Below are 16557 nucleotides of genomic sequence, written 5' to 3'. Positions count from 1 at the left end.
CTTGCTTCTAACACTGTTGCCCTCTAACTCCAAATAACTAATGCATAAATAGGAATGGAATATATTTCATTTTAGATACTCACTAGACTATAAATTACAAATTCTTATCAATAGTACATGACATAAAATCATGTTAAATAATGGATACATGCAAAATAAGAACAAAGTGGAGACAAACCGAATAGGGAAATATGCTTTAATGTGGAGTAGTTGAACATTTGTCTTTTAAGTGTTCCCCATAACTCCTCAGTAAATATAAAGGTCATTTTATTAAAAGCATAAAAATAAAACTGAGAAAGTAGAACTTAAAATATCTGATGTGATTGACACTCTGCAACACGTAAAAATTGTCCTTATTTTTCAAATACTAGTGGACTGAAATCAAAATTATAATTTGTGAACCGTGCTGTCAGGCCACTACTGCCAGTGGCCTCATCCAAATAATATACTAAAGTCCGGTGGGGACTGTGCTTGTCCACATGGTTCCACTAGGAGTTCTCCTCCAGAACTTGTAATGACTTCCTCCTGACAATGGATAAAAGTGTTAGAACTATAAATGACGAATAGATAAATAATAATAGCTGTACAGTATGTCAGAATCAGAAAAATTTCAGAGAACACAATGTTACACAAATGAAATTGAAGAAATATGAAATGGGATATTGTCATTTGTTGATAAGCCCATCAATGTGAAACAGGTGCTCTTGAAAACCAGTGTATAGCAATAAATGGTTTGATCCCACCAAATAATAAATAATGTATTGTAACTAGTGATGAGCTAGTGTGCTCGGATAAGGTGCTATCCAAGCATGGTCGTGTGCTGATACAGTACCTTCGGCATGCTCGAATACTATGATTGAGTCACCATGGCTTCATGTCTAGTGGCTGTTTGACAGGCGCAATACATGCAAGGATTGCCTCTTAGGTATTTCGTACAGTTGTTGAACAGCCGCTACACATGCAGCCACAACCACTCGAACATAGTATTCGAGCACGCCAAAGATATTCTATTAGCACACGAGAGTTCTCAGATAACACCTTATCCGAGCACACTCACTCATCACTAATTGTGCCGAGAGTTCCAGGAATATATCTATGATGTCCAGAAGCATGTAGGGGAGCTATCAAGTTAATCTTGGACATGCCCGATGTGTTTGCTCCAACCACTACCACTACAACCACTACCACTACAAAGGCAGTACCCAAGTGTAGGAATGCCGCTAATGTTATTCAGTCCTAGAAAATATTATCACAACCAATACCTTCCTCTATCATGTGGATATATCTAGAGAATAGGGTCCTGATAACCAAGGTTCCTTGATGATCTATTTTAAGCCTCCATACAGTAAATTCCCTGATGAATACTTATGATAGATGTAGAAACATGTTGAGAAGTTATTTAGGGTACTGAATAAGCTATAGTGGCAGCACTACCCTTGGGCACTGACCTAATATTAGGGCAGGAATAAACGCTTGCGGCACAACAGGGTTTAGGTAATGTATAGACTTGCATTAACCGTCTGAATCGCCAACACTTTCCTAGACATCACAGATCTATTCCTGGATATTCTGTGTATATGCCATAAATGTCAGCGATGGGAATGAGTCTTCATCGAGACTCAAATGAGATACAGCCTCCTTGACGTGTCAATCAGGAGACGAAAAGCACTTAATATATTCCAATTCATAAGTCAAAGTTGCAGGAAGGTGTATTCTCTCTATAAAGATGGGACATAGCACAATCTCTCGGTTGTACTGAATGGTTGAAAAGGACTGCAATAGGGCAGTGTTTCCAAAGGCCAAGTCTGAACAAGCCATATCATACAATGCTTTCTAAATTTTTAGAGAAAAATTAAATGCAGATGATTGATTTACTAAAACTGATTAAGTCACCTACATATTAGAAAGTTCTCAGGATATTAGCTGCTGGGGTTCCTTATGTGCAGATTTGCAATATGAGATACATACAGTATGTCATAACCTAATTACCAGACCTTATTGGATACATTACACTTATTTACATAAACTGATAGATTTACTACTAGACCCCAGTTATAGGTCTTACAGCATCTATGGATATTAGAATGATTCGATATTTTGATTTTACATGCTTTCTAATCTTTTTAATTTTAACAAGTACCTTATGAAAATCAATGAGATCAGTAAGAGTTGCGTGTCTGTTTGGGTCAACCCCAAGAAAACTGTAGAAATCTCCTGAAGCATCGACTAGGAAATGCTTGAAACCAGTCTGCTGTCGGTAGGACAAAGCGTAGCCCCAAATTTTCTCACTAACACGAACAAGAAAGGAGCCCTCAGGCATATTCATCAGCAACTTTTCTGCCGACTCCCGGCTTATTATACCTGATGAAATAAAATAAGAATTTAGGCATACACATCCTGTATCATAAACATGCAAATAATTACCTGTGGTCCAACCAGAAGATTTTCTGTGACCAGGAATTAATGTCAAAAGAACATTATACTGACCTCTATGCTATCCATACAATAATCAATGGATCAATGGATATAATAATGCCCAATACAAATACTATAAAAGAGGAAAGATGACTAATTATGTACGCTCCGATGTATGAGGATCATAAAATTTCCATCTCTGGTACATGAAGTAGCTCTCATGCGTAAAAGTGAGAAATAATTCAGGCATAATTTGTAATAATATAGCTTAATACATTAAGACATATTTGGAAAACATGGGTACATGTTTCAGTGTTCTTAATCTTGGCATGAAGCAAAAAGGGATCTTTGCTATGTCTGGTCCTCACAGCAGATTGGTAAGGCTGTGAATATGAAGAACATATTTTTTTTCCTGCATATCCAAAGTTTGAGATAATTTCTATCAACATTGTACTTTGCATACACACTTTGCATGCAAAAAGTAATAATTGTATGAACAAACCCCCTAATCCATGTGTAAAATTAATAGATTTAAACAAAACGTACCTAGCACTGTATCTTATTTTACCTTGGTAATGAAGAAGTGATATTAGAATTATTCCTAAACATTTATTTTATTGATAATTATTGTACAAAAAAACAGATTTAAAACAAGAAAGAGTGCTGAAGAAAAAAGTGAGGGACATGGGCTCTAATAGTATGAAAGCACAAAAGTATGGCCTAATCTAAATAAATTGATATACAAACCAACAATTACAGGATCATACAATATGTGCTACCAGGGTATACAAATAAATGAATAGCATACTGTACCAATGAAAATAACCATGTGGAAATATTCTCCTGGCAATAACATTCAATAAGGTTGCTTTGTGCATAAGGTTTTAAAGTGCAGTCTATTTGTAATGATTATTCATTACTGTAATATCTTCCAAACACTCATCATGCTGTTGATTTTATGCTGAACTAGCTGAAGAGCCCGGCGTTGCCTGGGCATAGTAACTAACTGTGGTTAGTAGAGATGAGCGACTTTGCCTTATTTCGGGTCGAGTCGGGTTTCATGAAACCCGACTTTGTCAAAATTCGGGTCGAACAAAATCGGCCGATTATCGTGAAAAGTCGAAGGCCGACTGAAACACGAAACCCAATGCAAGTCAATGGGGAAGAAAAGTCGGCACTGAGTGGAGGACAGGAAACACACCTACAGTGCCCATTATAATGCCAAAAACATCAATTCTTATTACTTAAGCTTGTCAACCTTAATTTACTTTATAATAATAGTTAGGCATTGAAAACTGGGGGTTATTTGGCTAAAGTTGTGGGGGGGGTAGGGCTGGCTCCAGATTTTCGTGGGCCCAGGGCCAAAGAGTGTCAATGGGCTCCTTTAACACATGCCACAATTCATGATCCTCTGATACGGCAGAGAAATAGCGGTATAGTACAATGAAAAATACTTCACTTCTTGCATCTCATGACTGATATCCATTTTAAATTCTCTAATAGCTCAAAAAACAGACAGTATATTACTCCATACAGTATTATGGCCACCGCATAGTGCGCTATACAGAATAATGAGGCCCATATATTTCTCCATACAGAATCATTGGTCCCATATAATGTTTGAAACAGTATATGATGAGCTCCACATAATGCTAAAGTATATGTTGGTCCCCATGGGTGAAGCTCCACTGTGTTATGGGCCCAAATAATGCTCCATATATAATGGGCCACATTTCTAATGCTCCAGTGCATAATGGGCCCTGTAAATGCTGCTCCAGTGTCTGATGTCCACCATTGGAATGCTCCAGTGTATGGTGGGCCTCACATATCATTCTCAAGAGTATAGTGCTCCCCAAAAATAGCTGTCCCAACATTGAAAACAATTAAATAAGTCTCCTCACTAGGGAATCCCTGTACTAGTCTGGACTCCTCGTCGTCCCCTTCTTCCATCTCACTGCACTTGGACTGTTTAGGCAGAGGGCGTACAGACATGATGTCATCGCGCTCTCTGACCAGAATGTCACTGTCAGGAAACGCGGAAGATGTCACGGCGGTGGAGCAGGGAAAGGTAAATATTTCAACTTTGCAAGTGCTGTGATCCTGAGCAAGCAGGGGGGCCCCACTCATTGGCGATGGCACTGGCACAGGGCCCCTCATAGTACGCCAGTGTGTCTGACGGCGAGTGTGTACCCCCACCATCAGAGACACTTGATTCTACTATGAGGGACCTTGTGCCAGTGCCGTTGCCAAACAGTGTGCCCAACCACTTGTACAGGGCAACGGCACTCGCACGGGTGCATGCGCCAGGTGGTGACCCCGGCCCTGTGGGGGGAGGCAGCCCAATTAGGGAGGTGGAAAAATTGGCATATGTTGATGTTGGACATTCAGCAGCTGCAAATGGAGTAATTGGAGAAGTCCGCGGAAGAGGAAGACAAAAGCAAGCCATTTTTCTGGCAACCTACGTGTCAGCAGGGGAGGGTAGGACAAAATTCTTTGAAACCCATGCATGGCTCATTTTAATGAAGGTTAGATCATCAAAATTTTGGGTCGACAGACGAGTCGTTTTCTCTGTCAGGATTGATCCAGCAGCTCTGAAGACTCGTTCAGATAACACACTAGCAGCAGGGCAATCGAGCTCCTGTAAGGCATATTGTGCCAATTCAGGCAAGGTGTCAAGTTTACTGGCCCAATAGTCAAAGGGGAATGACCGGTGAGGGAGAACATCGATATGGGAGGAGAAGTAGTTTGTTACCATAGTTGACAACTGCTGTCTCCTGTCACTTTCGATCGATGCAGTATTAGCAGTCATGTGAGCGGTACTTGAAAAATCAGTCCACAATATGGTCATGAAACCCCTGTGTCCAACGCCACTTTGGCTGTGTGCACCCGAACACCTCTTTCATGTTGCCACCTATGGCTTGTTGGAAAAACATCACCGCCACTGTGTGCTGGGAATGCCTCAAACAAACGGTTTACCAGAGTTGCTTGTTTGCTAGCCAACATTAGCTCTAGGTTCTCCTGTGACATGATGTTTTGGAACTTGCCTTTATAGCGTGGATCCAGGATGCTGGCCAACCAGTAGTCGTCACCGTTCATCATTTTGGCAATGTGGGGGTCCCTTTTTAGGATCTTCAAGGCATAATCAGACATGTGGGCCAATGCTCCAGGTGTCAATGATGCACGGCGAGTGCTGGGTGGAGGAGCACTTTCTGGCAAATCCACATCCCTCCAGTCACGCACAAACCCTGTACCTTACCTTGCCACGCCAACATTTTTTCTTGCCCCATGAGAAGCATCCTCCTCCCCAAAATAGTCATCCCCATCATCCTCCTAGTCCTCTTCCTCTTCTTCCTCCTCCTCGTCCACGAGACTTCCCTGACCAGACAATGGCTGACTGTCATCAAGGCTTCCCTCGTCCTCTTCCTCCTCGGCTGCAGACGCCTGCTCCTTAATGTGCGTCAAAGTTTGCATGAGCAGACGCATAAGTGGGATGCTCATGCTTATGATGGCGTCGTCTGCACTTACCAGCTGTGTGCATTCCTCAAAACACTGAAGGACTTTACAGAGGTCTTTCAGCTTCGACCACTGCACACCAGACAACTCCATGTCTGCCTGCAAACTGCCTGCCCATGTAGCCTCCCACAAATTAATTAAAGCCTGCTTCTGTTTGCACAGCCTCTGAACCATGTGCAGGGTGGAGTTCCACCTTGTTGCAACGTCGATAATTAGGCAGTGCTTTGGAAGGTGGAGCAATCGCTGCAGCTTCTGCATACGACTGGAGTGTACGGGCGACCGGCGGATATGCGAGCACAGTCTTCGCACCTTATAGAGCAGGGGTGTTGACTCCGGATAATTATTGAGGAAGCACTGCACCACCAGGTTCAAGGTGTGAGCTAGGCAAGGTATGTGTCTGAGTTTTGAAAGGGTTATGGCTGCCACAAAATTCCAGCCGTTATCACTAACTACCTTGCCTGCCTCAAGATGTAGACTGCCCAGTCATGACTCAGTTTGTCGCTGCAAGTAGTCGGCCAGTACCTCCGCGGTGTCTGTTGTCTTCCAAACACATCATCTTCAACACAGCCTGATGCCGCTTATCACTAGCTGTTCAATAGTGGGACACCTCATGTGCAACACTGGCAGCTGCGGATGGAGTGCTCGTGCGACTGCGCTCTGTGGACGAGCTTTCGCTTCTGGAGGAGGAGGAGGGTCGAACGCCTACAGCCAACTGTTTCCTGTACCGTGGGCTAGGCAGCACTGTCACACCACCGCTGTCCCCTGTGGACCCTGCATCCACCACATTAACCCAGTGCGCAGTGATGGACACGTAACGGCCCTGGCCATGCCTACTGGACCATGCATCTGTTGTGAGGTGCACCTTTCCACTCACTGATTGCTTGTGTGCATGGACAATGCAGTCTTTCACATGCACGTGGAGGGCTGGGATGGCTTTTTGTGAAAAGAAGTGCCGACTGGGTAGGCCATAGCGTGGTACTGCATAGGCCATGAGCTCGTGGAAAGCTTTGCTTTCAACCAACCGGTAGGGCATCATCTCTAATGAGATTAGTTTGGCAATGTGGGCATTCAAAGCCAGTGTATGCGGATGAGAGGATGAGCACTTTCATGTCCTACTCAGAGTCTCTGGTAGGGTGAACTGGATTTGAGAGCTGCATATGGTGGAAATAGCGGTGGACATGGCAGACTGAGAGAGGGTTGGTGATGGTGATGGCCTAGATTCAGTCTTTCGTAGCAATAACATTGTGATTCCATGACTGCTTTGCCCTTGCGACGACACCTCGACATTTGCTGCTGGTGGTGTGCTAATCGGTGGGCTTACAGTGGGGGAAGCAATGTAGCGTTGCTGACTACCTTCATTCGGAGCAGGTGCACATGTGGTACATGAGGTTTGGTAGTCCGTCCACGCTTGCAAGTGCATGGTGGTTAAATGTCTAAGCAAGCAACTGCTATTCAAATTTCTCAGATTTTTCCCTCGGCTAAAGGTCTTTGCGCACTTCTTACAGATAACTTTTGCCTGATCATTAGGATTTTGTTCAAAAAAGTGCCACACTGCACTCTTCCTACTATGGAAGACATTTTGAGACCTTGCACGCTGTGCTAATTTGATCGTCTGGCCAAGCTGTCCTGCAACTCTTTTGCTTTTTGTAACACGTTTTTGGACTGCTACAGTCCTGCCAGATAACAGCTGTTGCGATGTCGTTGCCTGCTGCGGATCCTCCTCCTCCTCTTCTGAGCTATTGGCAGCGGCACCCTCTTCCCCCAATGGATGCCAATCTGTGTCAACAACTGGTCATCCATCACCTCCTCTTCAATTTCATGTGCACCTTCCTCTGTGTCACCGTGTAATGTGGTAGAGTATGCGGGAAGGGGCACCTGAGTTTCATCAGGGTCTGATTCTGCCTCAGTACACTGTGAGGACAATGTAGTGCTCTGAGTGAATGTACCAGCAGAAAAATCTAGCAGTGGCTGAGTGGCTGTGCATCAGTGCACTCCATGTCAGATTCATCTTGGACTGGGGAATTCACGATTTGACTTGCTAACCTAGGCATGGTATGTGAAAAGTGCTCCATGGAGTAATCGGTAATGTGGCCTGCCACATCCTTCACTTTTGGTAGGGGTGAAGGACACAAAGAAAGGAGTTGTTCCTGACCAGGAGCCTCCAATGATGACCCAGTGCTTTTATTTTTTGAAACTTCAGAAGAGGAGGCGAGAGAGCTGGAGGCTGTGTCAGCAATGTTAGCCAAAACTAGTTCCTGAAGCTTTAAAAGTGGTTTACCTACTCCCAGAAAAGAGAACCTTTGAGGCCTTGTGGAGCCAGACGATGACGCAGGCTCAACACCTCCTGCCTTAGGTGCTATTGTGCTTTTGCCACTACCAACAGATGCAACACCACCACCATCGGGACCAGCTGGCAACCCACGCCCACTTCCATGGCGTCTTCCACCATACTACTTGCTCATTTTTGTGAAAAATGTACCTAAAATACCACCAGCTATATGGTACTGTAAAACAAGGTAGAAGTTGTATCTACTATTAGTGAGAATTTGAATCTCACTATAGATTTTAGGATGCAGAACTATTGTCTCAAGCCCAGTAGAGATTACACCTCAATGTAACAGACTGAAATTGGATGGTGTATGACAAGGTGTAGGGTTTCTACAGGATTAGTGATAATTTGAATCTCACTATAGATTTGAGGACGCAGAACTATTGTCTCTGGCCCAGGTGAGATTACACCTCAATGTAACAGGCTCAAATTGGATGGTGTATGACAAGGTGGAGGGTGTCTATAGGATTGGTGAGATTTTGGATCTCACTAGAGATTTGAGGACACTGACAATGATGCTCTCAGTCCAAGTATGGACGCAGGCAGCCTAATAAGCAGGACTGCTGCACAGTGCGCACACAAAAGGGTGGAAAAATGAACCCTTGGTAACTGTGCAGAAAAGAGGAAGAAAAGTATTTTTGCTTTTAAAAAAGTAGTTTGCACAACAGTGTGCAAACAGCAATGCAGCTATCAGGGAGCCTTATAAGGCAGCCTTATAAGCAACAGAGTTGATGCACAAAAATAGAGCCTCCCCTGTCACTGCACCCAAAGTGTTGTGTTGTAAGTGGAAATTGCTAACAGCAGAAGCAGTTTTTTGGTTCTTCTTCCCTGCCTAACGCTCTCCCTACAGAATCAGCAGCAGCAGCTCTCCCTATGCTAAGATCGCCATAAGTAAGATGGCGGTCGGCGTTCACGCCCTTTTATAGCCCCTGTGACGCCACATAAAGCCAGCCAATCACTTGCATGCCCTTCTCAAAGATGGTGGTGACCGATGCCTATGTCATCGCGTTGACCACAGTGTGCGTCCTCCATCATTGGCTGAATAAGGGCGCTGGAAGCATCTTTTGAAACGCGACTTTGGCACTCTGGTCATCGACCTCGTGGCCGACCTCATGATTTGGTCGGGTTTCATTTCATGAAACCCGACTTCAGCAAAAGTCGACGTCTTTTGAATTTTACGACCCGTTTCGCTCAACTCTAGTGGTTCGTTATAACAAATTATAATGATTATATTGCGCATAAAAACATTTCACATCACATATTCAACACTACAGATTTGCAACACACATTAACTAAATGATTACCCAAGTATGATAGTATTTTATTTTCAACTCATTCAAGAGCCTTTTGATAAACAACATTTTTGTTTTTTCCTTTCGGTGCAAAGATGAACAGATTTTTGGCAGTTCCAACTCTTGAACAGGCCAGTAAAGGTGACCATGAGAAAAGCATGGAGATTGCAAATCGATCCCTACAACTTTCAAGGACTGTCCCTGAGCCTTGTTAATGGACATTGCAAATGCCAGTCGAAGTGGAAACTGAAGGTATCATAAGAGTCACGTCCCTCTGCCCCGACACAGACCCACGCGTATTGACTCTTAATGCGTCTTCCTCATGGTAAGTAAAGCAAAGAGTGTTATGTTCTAGTATTAAAAGATTAAATAATCAGGAGGTAAATAATAGAATATTCATACCAGGTGTTTTAGCGGAATAACAGAGACCATGTGGCAAAGAAATTGGTGTCCTGCCATTATCATTGCGCAAGTGTAGCAAGACGAGTCTACCGGAAATACCAAGTGCATCGCTTAAAGCAGAAAGTACTTATTGCACATGCACCAAACAAGAGGTGGCCGGAAGTCAGTAATCCGACTATGGCTGGATGTAATGATAGTAGGCGCATGTGCTGTTCACAAATCAGTACAAACGTCATCAAGCCCAAGGCGAAATGGATTAGAAACACGCACGTAAGTGTGCAGCTCCCAATATCGTGCTGTCACTCTTCCTAACACACATTCGGTATAATAAAGCCACTACATACCTAGATCTGGTACATTAGAAAAACTCATAAAGGCCTTGCGCATGGGTATAGTATGTGTTATGGGTGCAATGTGTTATAATCCTGGGGGATTGTAAGCTGGAAAAGCTGAGGTTAGAAAACGGTGCTGAGAAGCCGCTCCCGAAGAGCGCATCTTTAGTGCTGGGTGACCGCTTGCAGGGATAGCGGAGGATGCCGTCAGCTATGTGGAATTGAGGACTGCCACTGGGCAAAGAGAACCGCCGGTGACTCGCGTGCTGCAGCCGGAAGCAGCGCTGAGGTTTGGGCGCGAAAGAGAGGGAGGAGCTAAGCGCGATGTGACGAAGCTAGGAGAACCGGTGCCGGTGAGATTAGCTAACCTCAGTCTGTCCAGCTTACAATCCCCCAGGATTATAACACACTGCACCACCAATGCCAGCATAATTAAGTACTTTAACAAACTTATTCACGCATTTATATGTTCCTATTTTCTTTCTGAATAATACAGAAAGCCGATCAATTATCATTATTATACATTATTTATATATATCCTTTTGTATAGCACCCAGCGATTGGTACCTAAGAGAACGTATGAAAAACATTCCTGACCAAGGTCTTGTTCCTATTTTTCGGATTCTCAGCATTTCCTTATCATCAATATTGATTTAAGTAAGTCAATTAATTAAGGTGAACCGACTATTTTTAGTAGCGTGCAATAAACAGGTTGAATATATTTCAGACATTAAAGGACTGACCACGGTTAACATATGCTTGACATCCTAAGTCTTGATAAACCTACGGTTCCATTTCTCCTCAGTGGATCTACAGCGAAGCGCGCCATCAGAATTGACATATTAAGTAAGTGCACAAACACACCTACTAAATGCTGATAAGATGATGCACTTAATTTATTCAATATATTTCAGGTACCAATACCCTGCAGGTACTGTACTACTCACAAGCAGCATCAGTTCACAATTTCGCATCCTATCTACACAACTGATCAACTTATCTCATCTCATGCTCAGTGGATGCATCTACAGTTGCGCAAATGAGCACACCAAAAACTCTCTTGAAACAAATTCATATGTTTATGCATGGTATTCCTCTCCTTTATTCCTCACACTTAATTTAGCGTGGTGTTTAAATCTATTTTTTCATAATTTTTGATCAATTCACCCTAATCATCCTGTAAAAATTCTAAAACATCTTTTACTTTTCTTTTGCTTTTCACATACCGTCAAAATCCTTTTTTTTCTGCCCTTGCAAGCCTCACTTCATTAGTAATTTAGCTCTTCTAACGCTTGCCTTGCATTCCCTTCAAACAGCATTATATTTTTCTTTAGATATGCCCCCCTCTATCCATTTAATATATGGTACATTTCTTTTTTCCTTTTTACCAAGTGATTAAGTTCTATGTTCATTCATCATAGCCTCTTTAAATACTTCCAATTCTTCCTTCTTTTTGGGATTGTTACCAATTGTGCTGTGGCAATTTCATTTAGCAAAATCTTCTATCTTTCTTGGATATTTCAGTCCTTTAGAACATCCAGCCACTGGTAGAGTAGAGCGACTTTGGTCGGATCGGGTTTTATGAAACAAAATTTGTTTCAAATGAAACTGTTCCGACTAGGGCAAAAAAAGTCGGAGTTTCGTCCGAAACCCGACCCCAATGCAAGTCAATGGGAAATAAAAGTCAGCATTGAGCCGATGACATTCATCCACTCATTTCATTTCATGAAACCCGATCCGACCAAAGTCGCTCAACTCTAGCCACTGGACCTCTTTCTGAGCCCATTAAAATGTACCTTTCTGAAGTCTAACCTTAAAGTCTCTTGTAATCCAAAACACGAGGATAGCATGATCGCTGCCCCCTAAATTCCCAGCCACCTGTACTCCTGCTATTGAGTTGTGAGGTCCCCTGGTCCCAAAGTGGCCAGAGCATGTGTAAGGAGGAAGACCGGGCTGCCGGTACCTGTGCAATGTCGGGTCCGGAACCACCAAGGCTGCATCCAGTGTTGCAAAGGGGAAGGAAATGGGAGCCGGACAAGACCCATGACCTGGAAAGAAGGGGTATGGTAAGCAGGGGGATGAGAGAGAGTGTAATGTGGGAAAAGCCAGAGAGTTCCCGCCGGTGAAAGGAGAAGGCAGGAGCCAACTGCCCTCTGCGAAGTAAGATGAAGCGTGAAGCAGAGACCCGGGAGAGGTACAGTGAGGGCTCCCGAGTATCAATAAGTGTGCAGAGGGATGGGCGATGAGCGAAGCTGCACGGTGCAGTTGCACAGAGGAAAGAGCACCAGGAGCAGCATCGAGGGGTGGGTAGCTAGCTGTCGGCAGGTGCGCAGTAGAGCACACGCCGAGTAGAGACTTGTACAAAGCTCCATACTACGGCTCTGCAGATTAATGGACTAGGGGCTCAACAGGCAGAACCAGTGACTGCCGATTGCCGCCAGAAGTAGAACAGTATGTTGGGCGGGGAAGCCTGAAGGCGCAGTGTCAGCCGCCACCGGCATTCCATCATCCATCGGACCGCTTGCGACTAAAGGACAGCAGAGTCACGATAAGTTGAATTTGATAGCAAGACTGTTGCATTGTATCACAATAACACTGTTTTCACCTGCTTGTCCCCTTCCTGTTATCACTCTGTTATTCCCTTGTTATCTCCCTGCGAGGAGTTTGCTGTAAGTAAACCCTTGCTCTGCATCCCTGTGTTACTGCATCCTCTTACCTGCATACACATGAATGTTATGTCCTTGTCCTGGTGTGACCAGTTCCTGCACATCATTCCCTGGTCCTGGAGCGGCCAGTCCTGTATCCTCATCCCCTGGTCCCAGAGCAGCCAGTGCCTGAACCCTGTCCCCTGGTCTCAGAGAAGCCAGAGCCTGAACCTCATCTTCTGGTCCCGAATCAGCCAGTGCCTGAACCTCATCCCCTGGTCCCAGATTGGCCAGTGCCTGAACCTTGTCTCCTGGTCTCAGACCAGCAAGTGCTTGAAACCTGTCCCCTTTTTTTGGAGTGGCCAGTGCCTGAAAATTGTCCCCTGATCTTGGAGTGACCGGTCCTGTTCACAAAGTGGCCTAATCCTGATACTGAATCCTAGACTGACCAGTCTGAACTAAGCCCTAAAGTAGTGTCTGCATACCTGACCTCTGGGGTCAGCAGTAGGCACCTGGTGACTACCTGCCGCACAAGCCTGACCTCATCACTAGAGGCTCCAGTGAACATCAAGGTAGCCGCATAGTTAAGCCCCTTCCTGGGTAGGCCCAGCCTTGTGGCACAGTGGGTCCACAAATTCACAGGCATCACGACTGGACGTATTTTAAAATGATTTTATGCTCCCAACCCCATTTCTTTTTCTATTCTTTCTTACAGTTACCTGGTAGCCAGTGACCGTGATGATGATGCCTTCTTACAGTATATTTCAGAGGAGTGAATGAACATCTGAATTATTTCATTACGGTTTTCTGTTTCTTACACATGCACCAACCATATATCCAGAGGAGCGGATGAGCATCTGGACTAACCTACTTTATATTCAACAAACAAAAACCCATAGGGGAAAGGACCTTTCAATAAAGAAAAGAACAGATAAAAACAAAGGGAAGTAAACATAGGAGAAGAGGAGATGAAGGTGACAATGTGATGGGAAAGATGGTAAGAAATATTTTCACTATTACCGGTATATGCCCTGATATGACAATGTAGTGTATTAGTATTGTTTGAGCAATATTGCTTGATGGATCACTATACAGTGATATTTTTTCTAGGGATGTCATATTGTATAGACTTATAAAAAATATATTTTTATCTTTTAAGTTCACATATTTTTATGTAAGCTCACATTGCAATATACACTGTGTTCCAAATTATTATGCAAAAAATATTTCCTCATATTTTCTCTAAATTACCTATATGAATTGCAGTCATTGTTATTTTCCAGTCATCTAATATTCTAGTATAATTGCAATGTTTTTTAACAAACTGCCTATGAAAACAGTATATTTTTAAAAATAAGAAACACTCAAAATGCATGTTCCAAATTATTATGCACAGCAGAGTTTTCAACCTTTTTATTTTGAACAAAAAAATGGTCAATTGTGAAATTATAAGCATTATCAGCTTATTACAAAATTAAATCAAACAGTTTTCAAGTCAAAACTTTATTCTAGGTGGTTACATTTGCACATAGGACCCCTTGTTCGAAATAAGCTTCTGAACTCTCTCGTCCATTGAATTTGTCAGTTTTTGGATGGTTTGTGCTTCAATTGTTTTGCATGTGGACAGAATACCCTCCCAGAGCTGTTGCTTAGATGTGAACTGCCTCCCACCATCATACACACGCCTTTTGATGATGCTCCAGAGGTTCTCAATGGGGTTGAGGTCAGGGGAAGATGGTGGCCACACCATAAGTTTGTCCTCTTTTATGCCCGTAGCAGCCAGAGATGCAGATGTGTTATTTGTAGCATAAGATGGTGCATTATCATGCATAAAAATGATCTTAATGCGGAAAGCACGGTTCTTCCTCTTGAACCATGACAGGAAGTGCTGTTTTAGAAACTCCACATAGATTATGGAGTTCATCTTTACCCCTTCAGGGATCCTAAAGGGGCCGACAATCTCTCTCCCCATGATTCCAGCCCAAAACTTTACTCCACCTCCTCCTTGTTGGCGTCTTAGCCGTGTTTTCATGGGGTGTCCATCAACCAGCCATCCTCCACTCCATCCATCTGGACCATCGAGTGTTGCATGGCACTCATCGGTGAACAAAACAGCTTAGAAGTCTGTCTTCATGTATCGTTTGGCCCACTGGAGCCGTTTCTGCTTGTGTGCAGTGGATAGAGTTGGTTGACAGGATGGCTTACACACAGCTGCAAACCTCTGAAGGACCCTGCATCTTGTTGTTCGGGGGACGTTGGAGGCACCAACAGCTTCAAAAACTTGTCTGCTGCTATGACAAGGCATTTTTGCAGCTGCTCTTTTAACCTGATGCAATTGCCTGTTGGAAAGAGTCCTCAATTTTTCCTTATCAGCACGCACAAGTGTGTGCTGGGAATCAGCTACATACTTCTTGATTGTGCGCTGATCACGATGAAGTGTCTTGGCAATGTTGATTGTAGTCATGCCTTGACCTAAATACTCCACAATTTGTTGCTTCTCAGCAGCCGACACATCCTTTTTCTTTCCCATTTTGGCAAAAAATGTAGGCTGCTTAATAATGTGGAACAGCCTTCTTAAGTAGTCTTGCCTTTATTTGGACAAACCTGCCAAACTAATTTGCACAGGTATCTGCAATTGCTTTCAGTGATATAAAGAGCCTTGACACACATCACCATCAATGAGTTTAAATGACAAACAAAAAAATTCTAACCTTATCACTCCTAAACTCTTTTTGCACATGAATTTGGAACACAGTTTAGATGATCAATATCACATTGCTTGCATCATGCAGACCCTTAGTTAAGCCTGTACTCTCCACGTAAAACAAATGTAATCTCACAGATTGACCACAAATGGCTTCACCCAACCACAAATCATTATTAGAGATAAAGTTTTGGTGTTATCATTAGCATTCTCTGAAAAAAGGCCAAGAGAGCAAAAATTCTGCCAGGGTATGTAAACTTTTGAGCACAACTGTGTATATATACAGTATATATTATATAGTGATATGGTCACTGGCACTGTGTGTGAGGGAGATATGTGTCAAAGATTGCTTTCTTCTGTGATCTGAAACCCATAAGTTTATCTCCTGCATGCTATGTGCTGAAGGGGTTAAACAGCCATTGTAATTGTTGACTGGGTTTTTGGGGAGTAGGTGAGAGATGGGCGGGATGCCTACTGAGGCTGAGCAGTTAAATTTTCAGCTACTTCTTTTTTTCTCTGTTTTGTGTTTGGAGAGGAAAGTCTCCAGACACTAGCTCCAGGGAAAACTGAGTGTTCCCTGTGGGTGAATGTTTCAGGAAAAAAGACTCTATTGGACTTTATCTTTGTTTTGCCATTAGGCCAGAAAGGACATTTTTACTTTGTTCAACCCAGCTATGGTTTGTGCTGTGCTACAATAAACCAGCTGGTGATTTACCACAAGAAGTGTTTTCTGTGTTTACCTCTGCAAGCAGCCGAGTGGGTCAACCCCTCAGAGATGCTGTTTTGAATGCGGGCTTCAATCCAGGAAAACATGTAGGCTGTGGATAAACTGCATGTCCTAAGTAAAATCTGCCATACAGCAGGAAACGCCTGGCAACATGGAGGAGCATGTCATGCATTTGTTCCAGTTCCAACAGTAGCAGCA

General features: G+C 43.4%; 1 protein-coding gene across 1 annotated transcript in view; it reads right to left on the bottom strand.

Annotated features, from left to right (window-relative positions):
- Nucleotides 1–231: 231 nt before the first annotated feature.
- Nucleotides 232–16557, bottom strand: part of SH2D4B (SH2 domain containing 4B) — a 421191-nt gene continuing 404865 nt past the window's right edge. The window contains exons 7-8 of the mRNA XM_073574815.1: nt 2141–2361; nt 232–525 (exon numbers count right to left, since the gene is read on the bottom strand). Of these exons, the coding sequence (XP_073430916.1) occupies nt 433–525; nt 2141–2361 (314 nt within the window). The 3' untranslated portion in view covers nt 232–432. The remainder of the gene's footprint in view (nt 526–2140; nt 2362–16557) is intronic.

This window comes from Dendrobates tinctorius, unplaced genomic scaffold, assembly GCF_039654945.1.
Source record: "Dendrobates tinctorius isolate UK_male_01 unplaced genomic scaffold, ASM3965494v1 ptg000040l, whole genome shotgun sequence".
Lineage (NCBI taxonomy): Eukaryota > Metazoa > Chordata > Amphibia > Anura > Dendrobatidae > Dendrobates > Dendrobates tinctorius.
Note: the sequence above shows the minus strand (reverse complement) of the source record. Positions and strands in the feature narration are given on the sequence as shown.